General features: G+C 48.9%; 1 protein-coding gene across 1 annotated transcript in view; it reads right to left on the bottom strand.

Annotated features, from left to right (window-relative positions):
* Positions 1 to 23,486, bottom strand: part of pcdh15b (protocadherin-related 15b) — a gene marked incomplete at both ends in the record, with an annotated part of 695,468 nt that overhangs the window by 412,558 nt on the left and 259,424 nt on the right. The window contains 5 exon segments of the mRNA XM_084323056.1: positions 2,577 to 3,105; positions 4,023 to 4,142; positions 4,916 to 5,033; positions 5,137 to 5,584; positions 5,701 to 5,885. Of these exon segments, the coding sequence (XP_084179182.1) occupies positions 2,577 to 3,105; positions 4,023 to 4,142; positions 4,916 to 5,033; positions 5,137 to 5,584; positions 5,701 to 5,885 (1,400 nt within the window).

Consider the following 23,486-nt stretch of genomic DNA (forward strand, 5'->3'; position numbering starts at 1 on the left):
CTCTGTGGCGCTGGGGAGGAGACCAGGGTTGGCCTCTGATCCCATTGCGTTTGTTTTTTGAGAGTTTGAGGATCAGGCCATAAATATCAATCTCATTAGCCTAGAAATTCATCTGCCTCTTCCAGTGGAGGGGATTACTGGGTCCCAGGAGGCCTTGCACGGCTGTAGAGAGACGCACCGCATTGGAATTCTGGCTAAGTTGAAAGCTATATGCAAGTGTTTCATGTGTGTATATATATATTGCCTATATTTATGTCTTTCTATTATTGCCATGCCCATACCTGTACCCCCCCCCCCCCCCCCCCAACCGCCCCCCGCTCCCCCATGCTGCTAGCTTAGATGTAAATAGATAGCAGCATGGGGGAGGGGATGTTACAGGTATGGGCATGGCAATAGTTAGAAAGACATAAATAGGCAATACAATTATAATAAAGATACATAAGTAAACTGTAAACAATATAATTAACTCTGAATATAAGAATATGAGAAAGTAAACAGTGTAATCAAGGTGAAGATAAGGGTCTGTATGCCCTATCACAGGGGTTCTCAAACTTTGTTATACCATGATGATGACCCCATTTTATTTTGGATATTCTTTTTGGCGACCCCACACTTAATGTATCGCGTAATTTCAATGTGGAATTAAGGAATATCAAAATAAAAGCACACGTTGTTGAACTTGATCATGCGTATTTATTAGATCATTTAATTACAGCACTATGTTGTCAATACACATTTATAGAACGAGGCATATTTAGCCAAAATATGTTGCCATTTTTTTTTGTTTAAATGCGCGACCCCACTGTCACGTGCCCACGACCCCACTTTCCGTGTCACCTGCCCACGAGCCGTAGTTTGAGAACCGCTGGCCTATCAGTTATATTGTACGTTACAATACATATGGGCAATAAGAATTTGAATCTGAATATATTATATACTATGAGTAAGTAAAGTATCCTTCTTGTGCCATAATACCAATGTGGAACATGTGTTCCCCCAACAGGTGAAGGACCAGGAGTTCCCCTACCGGAGGAGCCTCGCCCGCCTGCTGGTGGCGGTGGAGGACGTGAACGACCACGTGCCCATCTTCACCAGCGCCCTGTACCAGGGCTCCGTCTACGAGTCGGCCGCGGTGGGCTCAGCCGTGGTCCAGGTCACGGCTCTGGACAAGGACAAGGGCGAGAACGCCGAGCTTCTCTACTCCATCGAAGGAGGTAATGAGCAACTCTGGGTATTTTTTATGTTCTCATATTCTATGGATACATTTTGTTTACTCACAAAGTCATTGTACTTGAAAGATTATAGATTGACACAAGGGTTCATATTTTATCTCCCCCAATATACATTCTAATATAAAATAGACAGTGTACAGTAAGTGTACTATTGAACAATTACTGTACACTTACTGTATATATTATATTAGAATGTATATACATAACATAGGACATGTAAATCTCGGACCGTATTTTATTATGATTATGATCTTATTCTTAGGCTTATTTTATTCTTTATTCTTAGGCTTATTTTGTATTCTTATTGTTGTTTTGTCTACCTAAATGTTTACCGTGAACGATTTGTAGTGCCAAATTTCCCTTGTGGATGATTAAAGTATTTCTGTTCTATTCTATTCTATTCTAGGGAATACCGGAAACACATTCCGGATTGAACCGGTTTTGGGAGTCGTCTCTGTCGCTCGCGATCTAGACCTGTCCACCATCGGCCATTACGTTCTGACTGTCCGAGTCACGGACAGCGGCTCCCCTCCTCTCTCCACCACTACTGTCGCGCGCATCGCGGTCACCCTCTCTGATAACGCAGGGCCAAAGTTCCCCCAACCGGAATACCAGGCCGAGATCACGGAGAACGTGGCCGTGGGAACCTCTGTCACCACGGTGAGTGCGGTCAGCCAGTCCACCTTGACCTACGACATCAGGCTGGGCAACGGTGGCCGCGTCTTCCGCATCAACCAGTACAGTGGCGTGATCACTACCCAGAAGCCTCTCGACTACGAGACCATGCCGTCCTACACGCTGACGGTCCAGGCGACCAACATGGCGGGCATGGCCTCAAACGCGACCCTGCTCATCCAGGTGGTGGATGAGAACGACAACCCCCCCGTGTTCCAGCAGCTTCGCTACCGCGGGACCATCAGTGAGACGGCGCCGGTAAATAGTGTGGTATTGAACTCGGACGATTCTCCACTCGTCATCAAGGCCACCGATGCGGACAACAACCAAAATGCTCTCTTGGTCTACCAGATCGTAGAGGACACGGCCAAAAGGTTCTTCACTGTCGATTCTGGGACCGGTTCTATCAGGACCATTGCTAATCTGGACCATGAGACGTTTGCTAGCTTCAACTTCCACGTTCACGTGAGGGACAGTGGGAGGCCGCAGTTGACTGCAGACAGTGCAACTGAGGTCACGATAGAAGTCATCGACACCAATGATTCACCACCACGTTTTACGCAGGATGCCTATGAAACTGTACTGCTCCTACCCACCTATGTAGGAGTGGAGGCTCTGCAGCTTTCAGCCACGGACCCTGACAGAGACATTCCTTCAGAACTGACTTACTCTCTGACAGATGGAATCTTGGAGCACTTTGCCATCGAACCATCCAGTGGGATCATCACCGTCAAAAACAACAACTTCTCTAAAGAACGTTTCCGCTTCAACATCAAAGTCTCTGACGGGAAGTTCTCGAGCACCGCTCTGGTCACGATTCTTGTGCGAGAAGCTCTGGATTCCGGACTGCACTTTGCCCACGACCTCTATTCCTCGTCTATTCAAGAGAACGTGACTAACATCACCAAAGTGGCTGTGGTGAATGCGGTGGGGAATCGTCTCAATGAACCACTGAAGTACACCTTGTTGAATGCTGGCACGCGTTTCCGAATCCGACCAACGTCTGGTGTGATTCAGACCACAGGGGTTCCCTTTGACCGAGAAGAACAAGAGTTCTATGAACTGGTGGTCGAGGCCGGTAGGGAGCATGACCGTCTGCGCGTGGCCAGAGTGATGGTGAGAGTCCAAGTCGAGGACATCAACGACAATGCCCCCATATTCGTTGGCCTTCCCTATTATGCGGCTGTCCAAGTAGAGGCTGAGCCCGGGTCACCCATCTTCAGGGTCACCGCCGTGGACCGGGACAAGGGGATCAACGGAGAGGTGTCTTACTACCTCAAGGATGACCACGGCCATTTTGAAATCGACCGGCAAACGGGTGGCCTCAGTCTTAAGAAGGCCTTCGAATCTGACTTGTCCAATGTGGAATACCAGATGGTGGTATATGCAAGGGATGGCGGCTACCCACCTCTTTCTTCCACTGTGGAGTTCCCCATCACTGTTGTCAACAAAGCCATGCCTGTTTTTGACAAATCCTTCTATTCTGTGTCTGTGAACGAGGACGTGGCAGTGCACACGCCCATCATTGGCATCAATGCAACTAGTCCCGAAGGTCAAAGTATCATCTATACCATTGTGGATGGAGATCCATCTCTTCAGTTCGACATCGGCTTTGACACCGGAGTAATAAGCGTCATCCACTCTTTGGACTCTGAAGTAGCGCCGTCTTACCATCTGACAGTCAGAGCCACAGACTACCTGACCGGCGCCCGGGCTGAGGTGGATGTGGACGTGATGGTTCACGATGTGAACGACAACCTTCCTATGTTCCAGAAGACGTCATACCGGGCGCTTCTTTCGGAAACAGCCATGATCGGAACCCCGGCGCTCCAGGTCATCGCCACGGACCAAGACTCGGAAAAGAACAGCATCGTCCGCTACCAGATCTTCTCTGACATGTACAACAGCACGGACTACTTCCACATCGACAGCAGCAGTGGATTGATCCTCACCGCACGGATGCTGGACCACGAACTGGTTCAGCGGTACGACTTCACCGTCAGGGCCACCGATAACGGCTTCCCCCCTTTGAGTAGCGAGGTGTCTGTTGTGGTTGTGGTGAATGATATGAATGACAATCCTCCCGTCTTCAACCAGCTCCTGTATGAGGCCTACGTGAGCGAGCTGGCGCCCAGGGGCCACTTCGTCACCTGTGTCCAGGCTTCAGACGCGGACAGCTCAGATTTCGACAAGCTGGAGTACGCCATCTTGTCGGGCAATGAGAGGATGAATTTTCTGATGGACACAAACACAGGGATCATAACGCTGTCCAGTCATCTTAAACAAAGAATGGAGCCAGCCTACAGTCTTAACGTGTCCGTGTCCGATGGGGTCTTCACCAGCACCGCCCAGGTCCATGTTAAGGTTCTAGGGGCGAACCTCTATAGCCCAGTTTTTGGGCTGAACACATATGAGGCAGAGGTACGGGAGAACTCGGCAGTAGGCTCCAAGGTTGTACAGGTAAAGACCTCTCAGATACTATTATTTAAATACATTAATTCATATTTTATTCTTTTTTATATCGTCTATAGTCATAATATATCAAATATATTGGCCCTGTCTGCATCTTAGTTCCACTTCTTGCTAAGAAAAGTATTATTTAACTTGATATTTGATTTATGTTTATCTATCATTCCTAGGTGAAGGCACAAGATGCGGACCCTGGAGTGTTCGGCCAGATCACCTACTCCTTCGTCAACGATGTGGGAAAGGACCAGTTTAGCATCGATGCAAACGGTCAGATCACCACCCTAGAGAAGCTGGACCGCGAGGACCCGGCCAACGGGGACCTGGTTCTGACCGTGGCAGCCCAGGACGGGGGCGGACGGGCCTCGTACTGCACAGTACAGATCACTCTGTTGGATGATAACGATAACATGCCGCGCTTCCGTGCTACAGAATACCGCGCTTCGGTGAAGTCGGATGTCGCCAAGGGGTTCTTGGTGACCCAGATCCAGGCGTACGATCCCGACGACGGCGCCAACGCCAAAGTGACATACTCGCTCTACAGCGAGGCGCACGTGCCTGTGGTGGACATCCTGGAGATAGACCCTGACAACGGCTGGATGGTGACCAAAGGCAGCTTCAGCCACTTGAGGAACTCAGTCTTGTCCTTTTTTGTGAAGGCTGTCGATGGAGGAATACCCATCAGACACTCTCTGGTATCGGTCTACATCCACGTTCTAGCTCCAGACGCCCTCATCCCTTCCTTCAGCCAACCCCAGTATACCTTCTCCATGCCGGAGGAGACCCCCATCGGCGCGGCGGTCGGAGCGGTGCGTCTCAGCACCCCTCATGGCCACGCCTCGCTCCCGGTCACCTTCGCCCTGGTTAATGGTGAGACGGGAGAAAATAACCAGGACGGGGTCTTGGTGGTGGACAGGGACACTGGTTCCATCAAACTGGATAAGCCTTTGGACCACGAGGTCATCAAAGCCTTCTACTTCAAAGTCACGGCCACCGTTCAACAGGCCAAGCTGGACTCGGTGACCACCGTCGATGTCGAACTGAAAGTGCTGGATCTGAATGACAACAGACCGGCCTTCGAGTCCAACTCCTACGAGGCCACAATTATGGAAGGAATGCCTGTCGGAACCAGAATCATCCAGGTGCAGGCGCTGGATCCGGACTCGGGGGCAAACGGACAGGTCATGTACACTCTCGGGACGTGGTCCCAGCTGGAGCGGGAGTGGGACACGACGTCGGTCGGCACCTTTAGCATCGACAGCAGCACCGGCTGGATCTCCACACTCACGGAGCTGGACCACGAGACCCACCCGTCCTACACCTTCACAGTATTGGCCTCGGACCTCGGGGAGACTGTGGCTCTGTCCTCGACCACCACCGTGGCCGTGGCCGTGTCGGACGTAAACGACAACCCGCCCAGCTTCCTGGAGGAGCGGTACCGCGGCTCTGTGCGCGAGAGTGACCCGCCCGGGGAGGTGGTGGCCGTGCTCCACACCAGAGATGAAGACAGCTCTGCCGTCAACCGCCAGGTCAGCTACCACATCACCGGTGAGTGTGTGTCTCTCTCTCGACATGTTTGTGTCACTTTGTCATGCTTTTTGCACGTGTGTCTCTAAGTGAAACGTGGTTGCGGTAGCTCAGTAGCTTAGTGTGTTGTGCATTGTGTTCCTGATATCATCGTGTGTCAAGGTGTTTACGCCTCTCGATAGTCTGGTTAATATCGGTGGAGATATGTCATTGTAAACAGGATATGTATATAATGCACACAACTCAAAGATGACATTTCTCTGTTTATCCCAAGTTGTATGGGAATAGTAATAGTCCTGAAAGCCTCTATGTGCCTGTCTTTCTGTCTGCACTGTAATATGGCTCGCTTACTCAAGACGAGGACATTGTATGCGTCACATTTCCAAGGCGTCACAGAAATAAACAAGCTCAGAAGGAAAGTCACAACACTAACTCAGAGACGTCATAAAACATAATTCATTGATTTCCTCCGGTGTTTTCCGGTGAACATTGCATACGAGCAGCGGCGCCGGTCTTGATTCAGAACCAGGCCTTCAGACCGTAATTACCAGTTGAGTTGTGGCTGACGTCAACTCTGCCAGACAAGCATTTTTTCATGGCATGAGGGAAAAAACAACAAGATACAACACCTTCTGGACATTTGGCCGTAGAATTACAGCTTGCTGAAGGTAGTTTAAGAGGTCGTAAATACAGCTAGAATAACCCGTTTAAAGACCTCGAGCATGGGGGTGCTTTTTGATGCGTGCCTGCTTCGGTGTGGTGTGTCCTCTGCCTGGGTGTTCTCGCCTCCGTCTCCCTCCACTGCTTGAAAAGTGATTTATTTTGTTACCCCCCCCCCCCCCCCATCTCTCTCCAGATGCTGGAAAATCAAAAGCTCAAAGCATGCGATGAAACAAAGATATAAAAAAGTGCAGAGAAGGAAGGGTTAATGGTTAATACTAGAGATGGTATTGCCATTAACCTCTTCAATCAACATTTACAGCCACCTGTCGGCATCACGCTGTATTATTGTCTCTCAACCAACACATCGGTTGAAAGCTAAAATGGCCGCCATTTTATTGACACACCACGTGACCTATTACAGCGTGATTACCAAACCTAGCCGCATTTCTGGCAGACGCTCTCTGATTGGCCGACGCCAGTTTCTACACTGGTTAAGCTTAGGCACTCTTCGAAGTTGGTTAAGGTTAGAGTTTGTCTTAGAGCGTGACGGCAAGTTCTTTCGACGGTTAAGCTTAGGCACTCTTTCGAAGTTGGTTAAGGTTAGAGTTTGTCTTAGAGCAGGGCGATAGAACGCCAGGTAGTTTGCAGGCTGTTCGACGCGGAAATGGGCAAAGACACAGCTCGTCACGCGATTGGGCAAACATGTCAGTGGCCAATCAGAGAGCGTCAGTCAGTGCCAATCAGAGAGCGTCTGCCAGAAATGCGGCTAGGTTTGGTAATCACGCCCTATTACATGCTCCCAATCTCAGGTTATATGACCAAACAGCCAGCCAGTCAGTTTTGAAAAAGTGACCACCTCCGGATTCGCCTCTCAATGACCAGACAAGTCTGACACTGAAGATGATTGTCTGTTTGTTTAGCCAATGAAATTCGGAAAAGAATGACATCTTACTTGAGTTGGTTCTCTGAGACCGAGAAGCAGTAAAAGGACCTGTTTTAAGTAAGACTTCAGGCTATGACCCCAGCTGTGTTCCGCTAATAACTATAGAGTAGATATATCTGCATCTGTTTGCAAAATAATTCTGACGAAAATGAGAAAAACCTTTATTCCACTGTGTTCAACCCTCTGTAACTCTATGACAACAGCACTCCGAGTGATTCAGAGTGTTTCCTTTCAAAAGAGGCCAGGCTTGTGCATCTGCTACAAATGGATCCAAAATAGCGTCCAATTTACTTTCAATCGATGGGCGTTTTATGCTAAATTTGCAGGACTGTTACAAGGTTAATGATGGGCTTGTTGATCAAAGGCTCCACTTTGCTGATTTGTTCTCCGCTAAGTAACAAATGAGGAGGTAATAATGTAGCCGGGGAGTCGCGACAAGAGACCGAGACGGAGGGGACGCCAGGTCCCTGGAGGGGGGGGGGGGGGGGGGGCGCTAATGAAGGACCTTTAATAGGCGGGAAATCCTTTGCAGAGTGGTATTATAACGAGCCAGACAGATGGGAGAATGAAAGACGCGTGAGTGATGTGACCTACAGATGACAGAGGAGTGAGCCCAGCGGAGGAGAGAGGATAATGTATAAGAAATATGTCACTGAAATCGTTAGAGAGACTGAATGAACTGTGTGACACGACGGGATTGTGAGTGTCAGAGATCCAGAGACACCTGGGGCGGGATGGGATCCACAAAGAAGGGAGTGTGAGTGGCAGAGATCCAGAGACACCTAGGGCGGGATGGGATCCACAAAGAAGGGAGTGTGAGTGTCAGAGATCCAGAGACACCTGGGGCGGGATGGGATCCACAAAGAAGGGAGTGTGAGTGTCAGAGATCCAGAGACACCTGGGGCGGGATGGGATCCACAAAGAAGGGAGTGTGAGTGGCAGAGATCCAGAGACACCTAGGGCGGGATGGGATCCACAAAGAAGGGAGTGTGAGTGGCAGAGATCCAGAGACACCTGGGGCGGGATGGGATCCACAAAGAAGGGAGTGTGAGTGGCAGAGATCCAGAGACACCTAGGGCGGGATGGGATCCACAAAGAAGGGAGTGTGAGTGGCAGAGATCCAGAGACACCTGGGGCGGGATGGGATCCACAAAGAAGGGAGTGTGAGTGGCAGAGATCCAGAGACACCTGGGGCGGGATGGGATCCACAAAGAAGGGAGTGTGAGTGGCAGAGATCCAGAGACACCTGGGGCGGGATGGGATCCACAAAGAAGGGAGTGTGAGTGGCAGAGATCCAGAGACACCTAGGGCGGGATGGGATCCACAAAGAAGGGAGTGTGAGTGGCAGAGATCCAGAGACACCTGGGGCGGGATGCGATCCTCAAAGAATGGATTGCACGGTGCTGATTGCACCCTTACTTACAATTGATTATGAATTGAAAATGGGGGACCCTGATGTAAACAAGACGAAAGTCTTTCTCTGGTCTGCATCCCCTTAACAATTGTGTGTATTGAGCCGTACTGTATTGTACCCATTCTGTAATCTGTGCAGGTGATTGATTGAAAATTGTATTAACAGATTGCAGAATGGGTACAATACAGTATACGACTCAATACACACAATTGTTAAGGGGATGCAGACCAGAGAAAGACTTTTGTCTTGTTTACATCAGGGTCCCCCATTTTCAATTCATAATGGGCAATTAGCACCGTGCAATCCCTTCTTTGTGGATCCCGCCCTAGTGTTCCTTGTTCCCAAAAAGAAATAACGGCTTAAATATATCTCCCACTCAAAAACATGTTTTTTTATGGTTAACTAACTCCTCTTGGAGGCGTGACGTTGACTATACATATTATTTGGTCTCATTCACCAACGGACTTAAAGACAAAAGATCAGAATTGTTTTTGTCATAGCTTATTTATTTGTTTGCGTTTGTATTTGCTTGGCATTCCTGCATTGTAGGGGTGTGACGATGCATCGATTAATCGAAATGCATCGATTCTAATGTGACGATTCAACTCCATCGATTTGAAAATGTTAGAATCGGTTATAATCGAAATTAATAAAAAAAAACAAAAAAAAAATGTATGTTTTTTTTTTTTTGTGTGTATTGTTTTTATTGACCTATACTCCACTCATGCCGAGTGAATCAGTTCCCCCAGCAACCACATTTGTGTATTCAAATTTTTTTTCGGGAATTAACTGATAGAAAATTAATAGAAAATGTATTGAATCGAATCGAATCGGATCGTGGTCGAATGAAGAGATTTCACGATGCATTGAATCGTTGCCTGAATAATCGCAATCGAAATTAATCGCTGCGAGGTCGCGTCGTCACACCCCTAGTGCATTGTATCCAAATATATCATTATATCATCAAGATATATTTTATTAAACTCGGCAGGGTTTCAGTCAGGCTGGAATATCACTTCAAGATATCATGACTTTTATTGACAAGATGACATGAACGTTTGATCAGCTGTAGAACAAACTGAATGATTTAGCATTGATGATGTATCGTTTCACGCCGTATTCTTGTTTGTTTGGCTCCCAGAACATAATTCATACTGCTGTTCACTTTCAGCTGTATCTTCTGATATAAGTCCATATGTACTGCCTGTAGTGGCCGCTTGTCACTCCCCAAATGTATTGACAAGCGCCGTCACGATGCACCCACTTAGATAATGTCTCACTCAGCAATCAAAGTTGTGGTTGGTTGATACAGTGGAATGTCCAGGCTGCTTCTGATGTAATTTGCAGGGTTTATTGTCCACAGGAAAGATGATGATGATGATGATGATGATGATGATGATGATGATGATGATGATGATGATGATGATGATGATGATGATGATGATGATGATGATGATTGTAACTGAGGGGTACAATTCCCTGACTGTATTGTTAGATATGATATTTAATACCACTACCTCTTGTACTTTAACTTCTGGCCATCCAGTACATGATATAAGTATGATGAACACTTTCCCACCTGATGAAACGAATCCACACAAATGTACCAAATCGAATATTTTATATAGCAAAAGGTATATACAACGTTCACTTAATTACATTTATGATTTGAAATATGAAACATGCACTTTTATGGCAAATGAGTATTCGTAGGTAAATCAACATTGAATGTCCAATCTCTGGTTACGCAGGGAGTAAGTATACAACCTGGAATATTTAGGAAACTATAGCGATGGGACTTAAATGATTATAGCTGGATACACTAAGGGGGGGGGGGGGTCCCGCTGGTTGTAAGACAGTAGGAGAGGGGGGTTAGAGAAGCCGCTGGCGGTATCCCATCTGGCCGACGGTGTCTTGGGAGAATCCAAAGTCTTGGACACGGTGCCCACAGAACCTCGGTCCGCAGACGAATACAGCTGGACCCTCTGTGGACGGTAGCTGCCGGTCCACAACGGAGAGACGTGAGGCGACCTCACTGGTGTAGAGCGCCGTCTCACCTGGAGTCCTCTCCGGGGGGTAGTTCCAACACTCCGCAGTGTTGGCCTTTATCCATGGAATAATCAAAGCACCCAAAGCATAATCCAAGCCGTGGAAGGCTCGCCGTCGTCCGGGTAGAGTAATCCAATATACAGGTCCAGTCGCTCTTGGCCCGGAGCTCCTCGGATGCATGCACCACTAGGGGTCTGCTCAGCCTGGTTAAGCGTCCAGATAACGTCAGGAACGATGGGGGTACTGATAACTTTAGAACTCTAACCGAACGATGCACCATACATAAATAGACTATTATTAGCTTAATAGAATACGTCCAACTCGACGGTATAGTGCCAAACTATGACTATTCAACTATTAATCTACACGATATCTCAATGCCTATTCTGGGCCAAGTAGGCCTTACTACACCACACGTGCGTCGTGGGGAGGCTTTGCGTCTGTCACTCTGTTGGAGGGTAAAGAACTGGACTAAAAGGAAGTTCTACTTTACTTGCGCCATATATATATGCGCTATGAACAAATAGTACCATTCGTATTTCGCCCGACATATTCCTGCGCGGAACCGGGGCTTGCCACGACATGTTAGGCGGCACGATTGAACTTGGACCTAGGGGTATGGCAACCTGGCGCCAGGTTCTCGTCCAATGGTAGAATGAAACTATTATGGGCTGTTTAGTAGACTAAAGGGATATTGTACAAGGAATATACAGGGGATATCAAACGATATACAAATACAATTAAATATATATATATAAATAAATATATATATTCGGTTTAATCTGATCCTTCACAACAGCCGCCCCCTAATTAGTCCCACCTAATTAGCTAAACAGAGACAGATTAACCGCACTGTCTACCACTCAAGGTCCGCTGTAAGGGTCAGTCAACTCACAAAGTCATGGGGTCATGGTCATCATCGATAGTATCTGGGAGTCGGGGCAGTTCTATGAGCCTCGCCACGGGACGTGTGTAAGTGCGCCCTTGGACGAGTACTTCAGCTGCTCGGACCTTGCCATCGGCACCGGTGATCACTTTGCTTACGCGGCCAGCCGGCCACATAGCTCTGGGTAGTGACTGGTCAATAATCATGACGACTGTTCCTTCTGTCAAATTGTCTCTCTCTTTTACCCACTTCTGGCGGGTCTGTAGAGACGGTAGGTAGTGAAGTAGGAAGCTGCTCCAAAACTTGTCAGCTAGTACTTGGCTGTACCTCCACATTCTTTGGCCGTTCGCTTCTTCAGGCCTGTACATTGTCTGGGGTAGCGCGGGGTCCAGCCGCCCCATTAGGAGTGTGTTGGGGGTGACTGGGTCGACATCTGCTACATCACTGGAGACGTAACCGAGGGGCTTTGAGTTCAATACTCCCTCGATCTCCGTGAGGACTGTCATTAGGACTTCCTCCGCCACAGTCTGGGCCCCGAGCACGGCGTACAGGGCTGTCTTTATAGAACGTACTTCTCGTTCCCAGGTTCCACCGAAGTGGGGTGCGTTCGGGGGATTAAACTGGAAGTCAATCTGGGATGGAGCGAGGTGGGTCTTAAGTTCTGGGCCCATAGCTTGGAAGCTCTCTCTCAGCTCTCTTTCTCCGCCTTTGAAGTTGGTCCCGTGATCAGACAACAATGTAGACGGTTTTCCTTTCCGTGATGTGAATCTTCGGAAGGCCATAAGGAATGAGTCTGTGCTCATGGTCGGAAGGAGCTCGATATGGATCGCTCTGGTGGTCATGCATTTGAATACAATACCCCACCGCTTCTCGGTGCCTCTTCCTCTCTTTATATACAACGGGCCAAAGCAGTCCATGCCTGTGGAGTGGAATGGCTTGTCGCCGATTCGGAGGCGACAGGGGGGTAAGTCAGCCATCCGTGGTATGCTGGGCTGCGCGCGCCACTTACGGCAGTCTAGACAGGTTCGCTGGAAGCGCCGTACTGCTTCTCTCCCTTGCAATATCCAATAACGACGTCTGATCTCCGCGAAGACTCTCTCTGCTCCTGCGTGGTGTACATCCTCGTCGTATTTCTTTATGATCAGCTCTGTGACCTTGTGTCGGCTGTTCAAGACGATCGGGTACTTAATGTCATCTGGTAGATCGGGGGCTCTCCGCAGGCGCCCACCCACTCTGATGAGATTATGGGCGTCACTCTCTGGTGCCAGGTGAATCAGTCTGCTGTCTGATGGGACGGGGTTTCCTCCCTGTAGGCAGTCTAGCTCATCGGGGAACGAGTCTCTCTGGGCTCGTTTTAGTAGAAGAAGTTCTGCTTCTTCGTAGTCAGCTGCTGACATGTCAGTGGTGGACTGAATCTCTGGGTGGTGCCGCAGGAATGTTCTTTGCTGCGCACTCTCTAGGGTAATGCAGTCATCTATGTTGGGGTCTGTGGAGGCGACAGTGCTCAGTCCACAGAACATAGGTTTCTTGTTCTCAGCCTCCTCGTTACTTGCTTCCCGCGGGGTGGGCGTAGGCCAATCTCCTTCCGGGAGCTTGAGGAATTCTGGTCCGTCACTGTAGATGTTGCGACGGGTTAGGTCATCCAGAGACATTCCCCGGGTGATGACGTCAGCTGGGTTGTGTTTGGTGTCCACATACCGCCAGCTTGCTTCTTCGGTTAACTCTTGAATCTCGGTGACTCTGACTCCCACGAAGACTTTGTATCTGCATGAGTCAGACTTGATCCATGTGAGTACTGTCATGGAGTCTGACCACAAGATTGTTCTGTGCACCGGAATGGTGAGTTCACGTTGGATTAACGTGGCTAGATGCGCTCCTGCGAGGGCTGCGCAGAGCTCTAGACGTGGGATAGATTGTTGCTTACGTGGGGCTATTCTTGAGCGGGCCAGGATGAAGGCAGTGTGTATCTTTCCTCCCTTCTCTTGGGCACGCAAGTAAGCCACCGATCCGTAGGCTACTTCGGAGGCGTCGCTGAAGACGTGTAGCTCAATCTCGCATGTCTCTGGCCTCAGGATGCAATCCTACCTTGAGGGGAGGGAACAGATGGTGGAGGTAAACGGTACCCTATCCCCCCCCCTCACAGTGAGCTGTGGTGTTCCACAAGGAAGCATACTAGGACCGCTACTGTTCCTAATTTATGCAAATGACATGTCGTCAGCTTGTGACTGCAACTTGTTCCTGTTTGCGGACGACTCAGCCCTGCTGGTCTCTGACAAGAACAAGTTACAGGTTGAAAAAACCCTCAGCTCGGAACTAGGCAGAATCTGCATATGGCTCGCTGATAACAAACTATCATTACACATGGGCAAAACAGAGTCCATTCTCTTCGGTTCAAATAACAAACTCAGCAAGACCGACGGCTTCTCAGTTACAGTGGGTGACAATATTGTCACAAGGAAAGATGAAATTACCTACCTGGGGTCCATCCTAGAGGCTAATCTCTCCTGTGACAAAATGGCATCCAATGTAATAAAAAAAGTCAACCAACGAACTCGATTCTTGTACCGGATCTCCTCTCTGGTAAACAAGAACACCCTGAAGACTCTGGCAGGAGCACTCATTCAGGGGTACTACGACTATGCTTGCACCTCATGGTACCAAAGCACCTCAAAGGCGCTAAAAACAAAATTACAAACATCTCAAAACAAACTGGTCAGACTACTGCTTGACCTTACTCCTAGAACCCACCTCACCCCTGCCCACTTCGACAACCTAGGATGGCTTAGAGTAGACGACAGAGTACAACAACTTGCAATGGGCCTGGTCTACAAGATACACTACACGACCAAGGTACCCATGTACATGTCAAAATACTTCCCAAAGGTCAGTGAATACCACGATCACAACACCAGAGGGAGCTCCACAAATCATGTCAAACCCAGATTCGGCTCAAATAAGGGACTAAACACATTTCGCAATTATGCCACATCAATGTGGAACGCCCTACCCAAAGCTGTAAAGGAATGTGGATCACTACCCACTTTCAAAACCTCTCTCAAGGGACACCTACGGGAGACTGCAATTCAACACTGGCCCCTGTAAATATCCTAACCCAATCATTCCAACCCCCTCCAATGTACAGTCATTTACCTAGTATGGTTTTGTCAATAGTTCAATGTACAATTGTGTTTGTTTGTACAGTGTCTCCTCCCCCCCCCCCCTCAATGTACAGTGTTACTTGTTTATACAGTGTGCCCCCCGCCCCCCCCCAACCACCTCCAATGTAAATTACCCAGTATGGTTGTCAATATCCCAATGTACCCAACCCCCCCCACCCAACCTCCAATGTACAGTTTCTACGTCAAATGTATATACTCCCTTTTCTTGACTCCTTCTGTATCACAAACAGTACTGTATTTGCAAATCTGGTATGTCATAAATGTATAGATGTAGCAGTACTGACTATCTGTATGTCATGTATGTCATATATGTCTATATGAATTGAAAATGGGGGACCCTGATGGAAACAAGACAAACGTCTTTCTCAGGTCTGCATCCCCTTAACAATTGTATGTATTGAGCCGTACTGTATTGTACCCATTCTGCAATCTGTTAAATAAAGTTTTCATTCATTCATTCATTCATTCATTCATTCATTCATTCATTCATTCATTCATTCACTCACTGTGGATGGGAAGTAGCTGCGGCGTATATTGACGCCTGGGAGTGAGCGGAGTTCCGTCTCCCACTCTCTCCATGTTGAGGCAAGGTGTGCGGGTATTGGGTCGTCCCAGCCCTGGTCCTTGTCCCATAGTGCTCGTACAATCATCTTTGCCCTGGTGGTGTAAGGTAGAATACATCCCAACGGGTCATATTGTCTGGCGAGTGTTCTGTACACACTCCGTCTGGTGGTCGGTATCGCCGTCGACCTTCCCTGCTCTGGAGCCAAGGGTTTGTGTCTATAGTGGAGCGAGTCTGTTTTGAAGCGCCAGACTAGTCCTAGTGTCATTTCTTGGGCTTCTCCTGGGATTGTCGCCATCCAGGTCTCGCTGCTGGCAGCCTTGTCCGCGGAGGAGAGGCTGCGCAATACGTGCGGGTCACTGCTGGCCCACTGCCTGAGATCAAAGCCGCCTTTGATCAGGGAGGCGCGTAACTTGATTAGGAGAGCCTCGGCTTCTTCTTGAGTTGAAACGCTTTGTAAACAGTTGTCCACGTAGAAACTGTTCTTCACACTGTGTTGGACCTCTTCATCTGCTGCTGGGTCCTCTGTGACGTGTTTCTGTAGTGCAAATGTAGCACAGCACGGGCTGCATGTGGTTCCGAAGGGGAGTACTTCCCACTGGTAGATGGCTGGGTTCTCATCTCCGATCTTCTCTCTCCATAGGAACCGTAGCAGGGGCTTGTCCTCCTCTACTAGTCTCACCTGCAAGAACATCCCTTTGATATCCCCGCTGATAGCCACCTTGTCCTGGCGGAAGCGCAGTAGCACGCCTAGTAGGGAGGGGCCGAGTGTGGGGCCGGGCAAGAGCTCTTTATTCAGATTTTGGGATCCGATCTGGTAGCTGCAGTTAAACACAATGCGATCCTTGCCGTTGTGATGGACCTTGTGATGCGGCACGTACCATGATTCGGTCGTCTGATCGGCCTCTTTAATGTCAATCTTTGTTACGTGTCCCGCTGTGATTAGCTTCTCAATCTCAGCGCGGTACACACTCTCTTGAGCGGGGTCTTTGGCTTGGCGCCGCTCCGTGTTCAATAGATACCGCTCCGTGGCGTCTTTCTTTGCGTGAAAGGTGGGCATTCCCTCTCGCCTCAGGAGTGGAGTTGCGTATCTCATCACTCCGCCGACTGTGACTCTCTTTGTCCCCTGCTCGAGTAGGTTGATGGCGTAAATGTCTTCTTTAGAACGAATATCTTTCTTTTCGTTCTTAAAGGGCATTGTCTCTAGGGTCCATAGCCTCTCGACATGCTGCAGGAGAGTGGTGTCTTCTTCTGTCGTTCTGGAGTGGAAGCAGCTAGTGGCTGCTGTTCGTTTGAGAGATTTAGCGAGGGGGCCTTGTAGGGTCCACCCTAGGCGGGTCTCGACTGCTGCAGGACAGCCTCGGGGGCCTGTATGGACCCGGTCGATCGGGACTATGAGTTCTGCATGGTCGGAGCCTATCAGCAGGGTCGGGGTAGCGCCGTGTATGAGCGGGATAGGTAATTGGCGCAGGTGCACATATTTATCCATCAGTACACAGGGTAGGTGGACTGCGATAGTCCTATTTCTTGGCTGGTGAAAGCATTTGTAATCTTGTACCGTCGCTCTGGCTGCCCGTTTGCTGCGATGGTGAAGGAGACATTCTCGCCCATTATCTTCTTTAAATCTCTTCTTATTGTCCGAATCGTCATTTCGTTCTTGCTCCCCCGCAGTCCCAGCTGAGTCGCAGCGGAGGCGAGCAGAAGGGTCTTCTCTGACCCGTCATCAAGGACGGCGTAAGTGTCCATGACTTTATCTTGGTAGCTCAATGTCACACGGACTACCTTTAAGAGCACTTGGGCTCCGCTGCTGCTGGCGGGGTCAATGTACATGACACTTGCCTTGGCGCCGCTCCGTGGTGCAGGTGTAGGCCGTCTTCCGTTACTTTCGTGTAGTATATCTAGATGGGCTCCATCGCACCGGCTGCACCTTTTCTTTAGGCGGCATTCGGCTGCCATGTGGGGCCGCGCACATCGATAACAGCGCCGGTTGGACTTTATCCATTGACTCACTTCTTCTGCATTCATCTTTGTGAATAGGTCACATTGTGACAGCCAGTGTTCTTTCTCACAGTAGGGACACGCTATCTTCCACTTCTCTTTTCTCGAGGGGGTGCTGTGACTCTTACTGCTCGGTACTGACTCTGATTGGTGCATGACAGTCACCGATCTTCTTCCATCATTTATTCTCCTGGGTCCCTCTCTGGAGCTTGGCGTGCTCCGCCCGAATGTGTCTAGTCGTAAGCTGCTGACCTCTCTCGCCAGGAAGTCGGCTAGATCAAGGAGGGATGGCTCGGGGCCGTTGGGATCACGGTAATCTCTCTGCCTCCTAAAGCGCTCCTGTCTTGCGGGTGGCAGCTTCTCCAAAATCCTCTCGACGTTAGAGTTGGCGTATAGCTCATGCATGCCCTTCTCCCGTTGCGCTCCCAGCATCCCTACCAGGGACTGCACTTTGATTGACAGGTCGTCTAGTGAGCGATTGTCTGTGGCTGGGGGTAGGCGATCAATATGCCTTATCTCTTGGATTACGTAATCCCATATACGTCCATATCTCTGGTCCAGCGCCGCTAGGGCCGCTGTGTATGGTGTCGAAGAGGTGGCATAGGCTAGCGCTATATTGTGCGCTCGCGGTACTTTCAGGTGCTTCAGTAATATTGCATACTTGTGGCGTTCATCAGCGACATCCACCATCATTGTCTCTAAACACATCCGGAGCTCCGTGTACTGTGCTCGACTCTCATAGGCGAAGTCTGGGAATGACGGCGTGGCATTGTATGACGCCGTGGATGGTTGATACATCGGCGAGCGTTGGGGGAGAGACCTCCTGGGCGAGTCCCCTCTTGCGCCTCGCTGTGGGCTGGTACTGACAGGGTACCATAATAATAATAATAATAATACATCTATTTTATATAGCGCTTTTCCAGGTGCTCAAAGACGCTTTACATGGGCAGGAGAGACAAACTATGGCAAAACAAAAAACAGAACAAAAATAATACATGACAAAAATAAAATAAAATAACACCGACAGAATTAGAGGTCAAAAGCAAGATTGAAAAGGTGAGTTTTGAGGGCTGATTTAAAAGATGTCAGGGTGTTTGCATCACGGATATGGCTGGGGAGGGCATTCCAGAGGGAGGGGGCAGCAGCAGCGAAGGCCCTGTCGCCCCAGGTCCGGAGCCTGGTCGTGGGAGGTGTTAGGAGGTTGGCATCTGCAGACCTAAGGCGACGGGTGGGCGTGTGACGGTGGAGGAGGTCGGACAGGTAGGGAGGGGCAAGGTTGTTGAGGGCTTTGAATGTGATGAGTAGTATTTTAAAATGTATCCTGTATTTGATTGGAAGCCAGTGGAGGTCGTGGAGGACAGGGGTGATGTGATCAGAGCGACGGGTGGAGGTGAGCATGCGGGCAGCAGAGTTTTGGACATATTGGAGTTTATTGAGGATAGTGTTTGGTGAGCCGTAGAGGATGCTGTTGCAGTAATCTAGTCGTGATGATATGAATGCATGAACCAGTGTTTCAGCAGCGGAGAGTGATAGGGAGGGGCGGAGACGGGCAATGTTCCGGAGGTGGTAGAAGGCCGATTTGGTTATGTGGTTCACATGGCGGAGGAAAGAAAGGGTGGGGTCCAGGCCCGCTGGTCCAGGTGCTGTTCCTCGGGGCTGGTCGTGCGTCGTGCTCACCCGTGAATAGAGTCGGGGGTCTGTAGCGCAGCACCGCGGGGGTATAGCCTGGACTGTATGGGACCTCCTGGTCCGGTGGAGCACTGTGCTGTCGTCGGGCTTGGTTCTCCTCCTCTGACAAAGCGGCTCGCTCAACATACAGCCGATGAACAATGTAGGGGTCAAGTAATGTTGGGGGTCGCGCAGGACATTAGGACCGCGACAAAGAAGATGCAAGATCTGGATTAAATTAAAGCATTACAGGAATCATTGTAACCTGTTTCAACCCACCCCCCCCCCGCCACGTAACTCAAGTCTGTGGAAGAAAAGAAGGAATGTTTCGAGGTCAATGAAAGAGGCCGAGGAGAAGAAGTCAAGATAAGACCTGGTTTATGACGTCCGTACCATCGCAACCAAGGACGGGACAGTATCTGACTGTCTGAAGATAAGATGGATGGCCTCCCCCCCCCCCCCCCCCCCTCCCCATCCTCACGCAAACCTCCCCCCCACGAGCACGACTGGCGATGTGCACGGAAGGAGGGGCGGATCCCTCGACTGCCTCACACGCCCAAAACCCTAAGCCACTACCCTCTCCTTAACTCCCACCCCCCACTCTCCGCCCTCCCTCCCATCCCCCAAATTCCCTCCCCCGAGGGTGCTTCCTGAAGCTCACTGACTTTCGACATAAATGAACATTGTATCAACAAATGTGCTTTGTTTTGTATTAATTTAGGGTTGTGCCATTATTATTATGCAAAGATAATAATTGTGATTAATTCTGTAATGAGTTGTGTGTTTCTAGCATCCTTGACACCCAAGGACAACGATGGAAATAAGTCAAGAGGCTTTTACGTTACTATCCTTGACAGCAATGTAAGCTGGATTAATGATCTGTTTATGTTGTGGAGTCTAAATAAAAACCTGAAACCTGAAACCTCCCTCTTCTTCCTCTATCAGATCTTCCAGATCCTGTAATCGTTTATTTAGCTTCTCCGCAGTGTATGCCGCTCCTTCCTTGTAGCTGGGTCTCACTTGGACCGGTCTGTGAAGGGGGTCTGCGGGGGGTATAGGCTCGGTCTGTTGGTCAAGTTCAGGGTCGCTTGCTCGTTGAGGAGACGCTGCCCTTGACTGTTGTCTCGACGAGTTCCTTGAACCCCTGGCGGAGGGGGAGGGTGTTGCCTTGCGGATCAGCTGCTCCATTAGCTGCGCTTGTAGCTTGTCGCGCTCGACTTCGCGCTTGGTGAGATCTGCTTCTCTTTGGGCACCGGCAGCGGCGCGCTGGGCGTCGGCCCGGTCTCTTGCCATATTCTCTTCTGTCTGAAGGCGTCTCATCTCCAGGCGTGTGCGCTCTTCTTCGCTCCGTTGTTGCGCTTGGAGGTGTTCGCGCTCGCTGGTCGCCTGTGCTTGGAGACGTTCGCGCTCGCTAAGCGCCTGTGCTTGGAGACGTTCGCGTTCGGTAGAGGCTGTCAGGCTGACGAGGAACGCCTGTTGTAGCATCCTCTCCGCTTCGCTGGGGGAAGGCGGTTGTGGAGGTGAGCCGCTCCTGCGTGAGCCGCTCCTGGGGGTACTCGTTGGGGAGTCCTGGAGCTCTATTTCCTCGGCGCTCTCCTCCTCTTCTTCCGTGCAGAGTTCTCTCTCTGTAGGGTTGTCTTCCTCCCGGGGCTGGTCGGGGACTACTTCTTGAGTAGTGGCGGGGGGTAAAGGCATGTCAGTTCCCTCCTGGTCCCCACCGTGAGCTTGGTCAGTTACATTAGGACCTACTAGGGCCTCTGTGGTCGGGGAAACCTGGTCGTTAAGGTCAGACATAATTTTACTTTCTACTTTTACCGCGTTTACCGTTTGTCGAAGGCTAGGTAGTTGACTGACAGTGTAAGCCTCTAAGTACTGAGGTGTCTGTCGTCTGCGCCGCGGGCGTTCTAGGTTAGGAGGATCGTTTCGTGGAGTGTTCATCATAGGCCATTTCGATATTAATAACACTATATTAATATTACACTAGTTACCCTCCGGCTCGAAGGACCAATTGTAACTGAGGGGTACAATTCCCTGACTGTATTGTTAGATATGATATTTAATACCACTACCTCTTGTACTTTAACTTCTGGCCATCCAGTACATGATATAAGTATGATGAACACTTTCCCACCTGATGAAACGAATCCACACAAATGTACCAAATCGAATATTTTATATAGCAAAGGGTATATACAACGTTCACTTAATTACATTTATGATTTGAAATATGAAACATGCACTTTTATGGCAAATGAGTATTCGTAGGTAAATCAACATTGAATGTCCAATCTCTGGTTACGCAGGGAGTAAGTATACAACCTGGAATATTTAGGAAACTATAGCGATGGGACTTAAATGATTATAGCTGGATACACTAAGGGGGGGGGGGTCCCGCTGGTTGTAAGACAGTAGGAGAGGGGGGTTAGAGAAGCCGCTGGCGGTATCCCATCTGGCCGACGGTGTCTTGGGAGAATCCAAAGTCTTGGACACGGTGCCCACAGAACCTCGGTCCGCAGACGAATACAGCTGGACCCTCTGTGGACGGTAGCTGCCGGTCCACAACGGAGAGACGTGAGGCGACCTCACTGGTGTAGAGCGCCGTCTCACCTGGAGTCCTCTCCGGGGGGTAGTTCCAACACTCCGCAGTGTTGGCCTTTATCCATGGAATAATCAAAGCACCCAAAGCATAATCCAAGCCGTGGAAGGCTCGCCGTCGTCCGGGTAGAGTAATCAAATATACAGGTCCAGTCGCTCTTGGCCCGGAGCTCCTCGGATGCAAGCACCACTAGGGGTCTGCTCAGCCTGGTTAAGCGTCCAGATAACGTCAGGAACGATGGGGGTACTGATAACTTTAGAACTCTAACCGAACGATGCACCATACATAAATAGACTATTATTAGCTTAATAGAATACGTCCAACTCGACGGTATAGTGCCAAACTATGACTATTCAACTATTAATCTACACGATATCTCAATTCTGGGCCAAGTAGGCCTTACTACACCACACGTGCGTCGTGGGGAGGCTTTGCGTCTGTCACTCTGTTGGAGGGTAAAGAACTGGACTAAAAGGAAGTTCTACTTTACTTGCGCCATATATATATGCGCTATGAACAAATAGTACCATTCGTATTTCGCCCGACATATTCCTGCGCGGAACCGGGGCTTGCCACGACATGTTAGGCGGCACGATTGAACTTGGACCTAGGGGTATGGCAACCTGGCGCCAGGTTCTCGTCCAATGGTAGAATGAAACTATTATGGGCTGTTTAGTAGACTAAAGGGATATTCAATGCATATTGTACAAGGAATATACAGGGGATATCAAACGATATACAAATACAATTAAATATATATATATAAATAAATATATATATTCGGTTTAATCTGATCCTTCACAACAATGATGATGATGATGATGGTTAACAGAACAGTTGTCAATTGTTTGTTAGATAAGCAGTTTCAACAGTGAAAGCCGGTTTGAAAGCGTGGATCCTCAGCAGCTCTGATGAACAGAGCCTCTTATAATAGAGGTGGTGTGGTGCCCCCTAGTGTTCAAACATAAATACACCATAATACCATAATAATACAACTTCCAATATGTCCGTTTTGGCTTCTACACTGCCGTGTACTTCCACCTGTATGTTCTGTGGTCGCTCCATTCACTGCCACGTGTTTCACAAACCGAGTCTCAAAAACCTCATTCTAAGTCAAATATAAGTTTGACACAGAACATGAAAAGTATATCAAGGAGTATGTGGTAAAAGTATTTACATTTCAGTTTTTACTTTAATTTACATATTACATATTAAAAATAGTACTAATTTGAAACATATTACATATATAATAGTACATATTTAAAACACATCACATGCATACATATTTAAAACATATGACATACATAGTACATATTTAAAACTTAGTGCGTACATGAGTGAGCAACAGTACACTACACAGCTTGGTTTGGCTCACAGCACAAATAATAAATACAAATAATAAAAGAAAATGAGCCCTTAGTTACAAAACAAGGGAATTGTTGATTCATACGGAGATCCACTGCTTCTAAATTAATTATTCAGGGTCTCAGCAAGCAGACTACCAGGCATTGTTGGTAATCCATCCATACCTACCACTGATCTATGCTGATAATGAAGCATTTAAGAGCAGATCATTAGGTTTAGTCCTGGCTGAAGATGAGGGGGGTCTGCTGCCAATTAAATTGGAA

The sequence above is a fragment of the Notolepis coatsorum genome, assembly GCF_963971535.1.
Source record: "Notolepis coatsorum genome assembly, chromosome: 10".
In the NCBI taxonomy this organism is placed as follows: Eukaryota; Metazoa; Chordata; class Actinopteri; order Aulopiformes; family Paralepididae; genus Notolepis; species Notolepis coatsorum.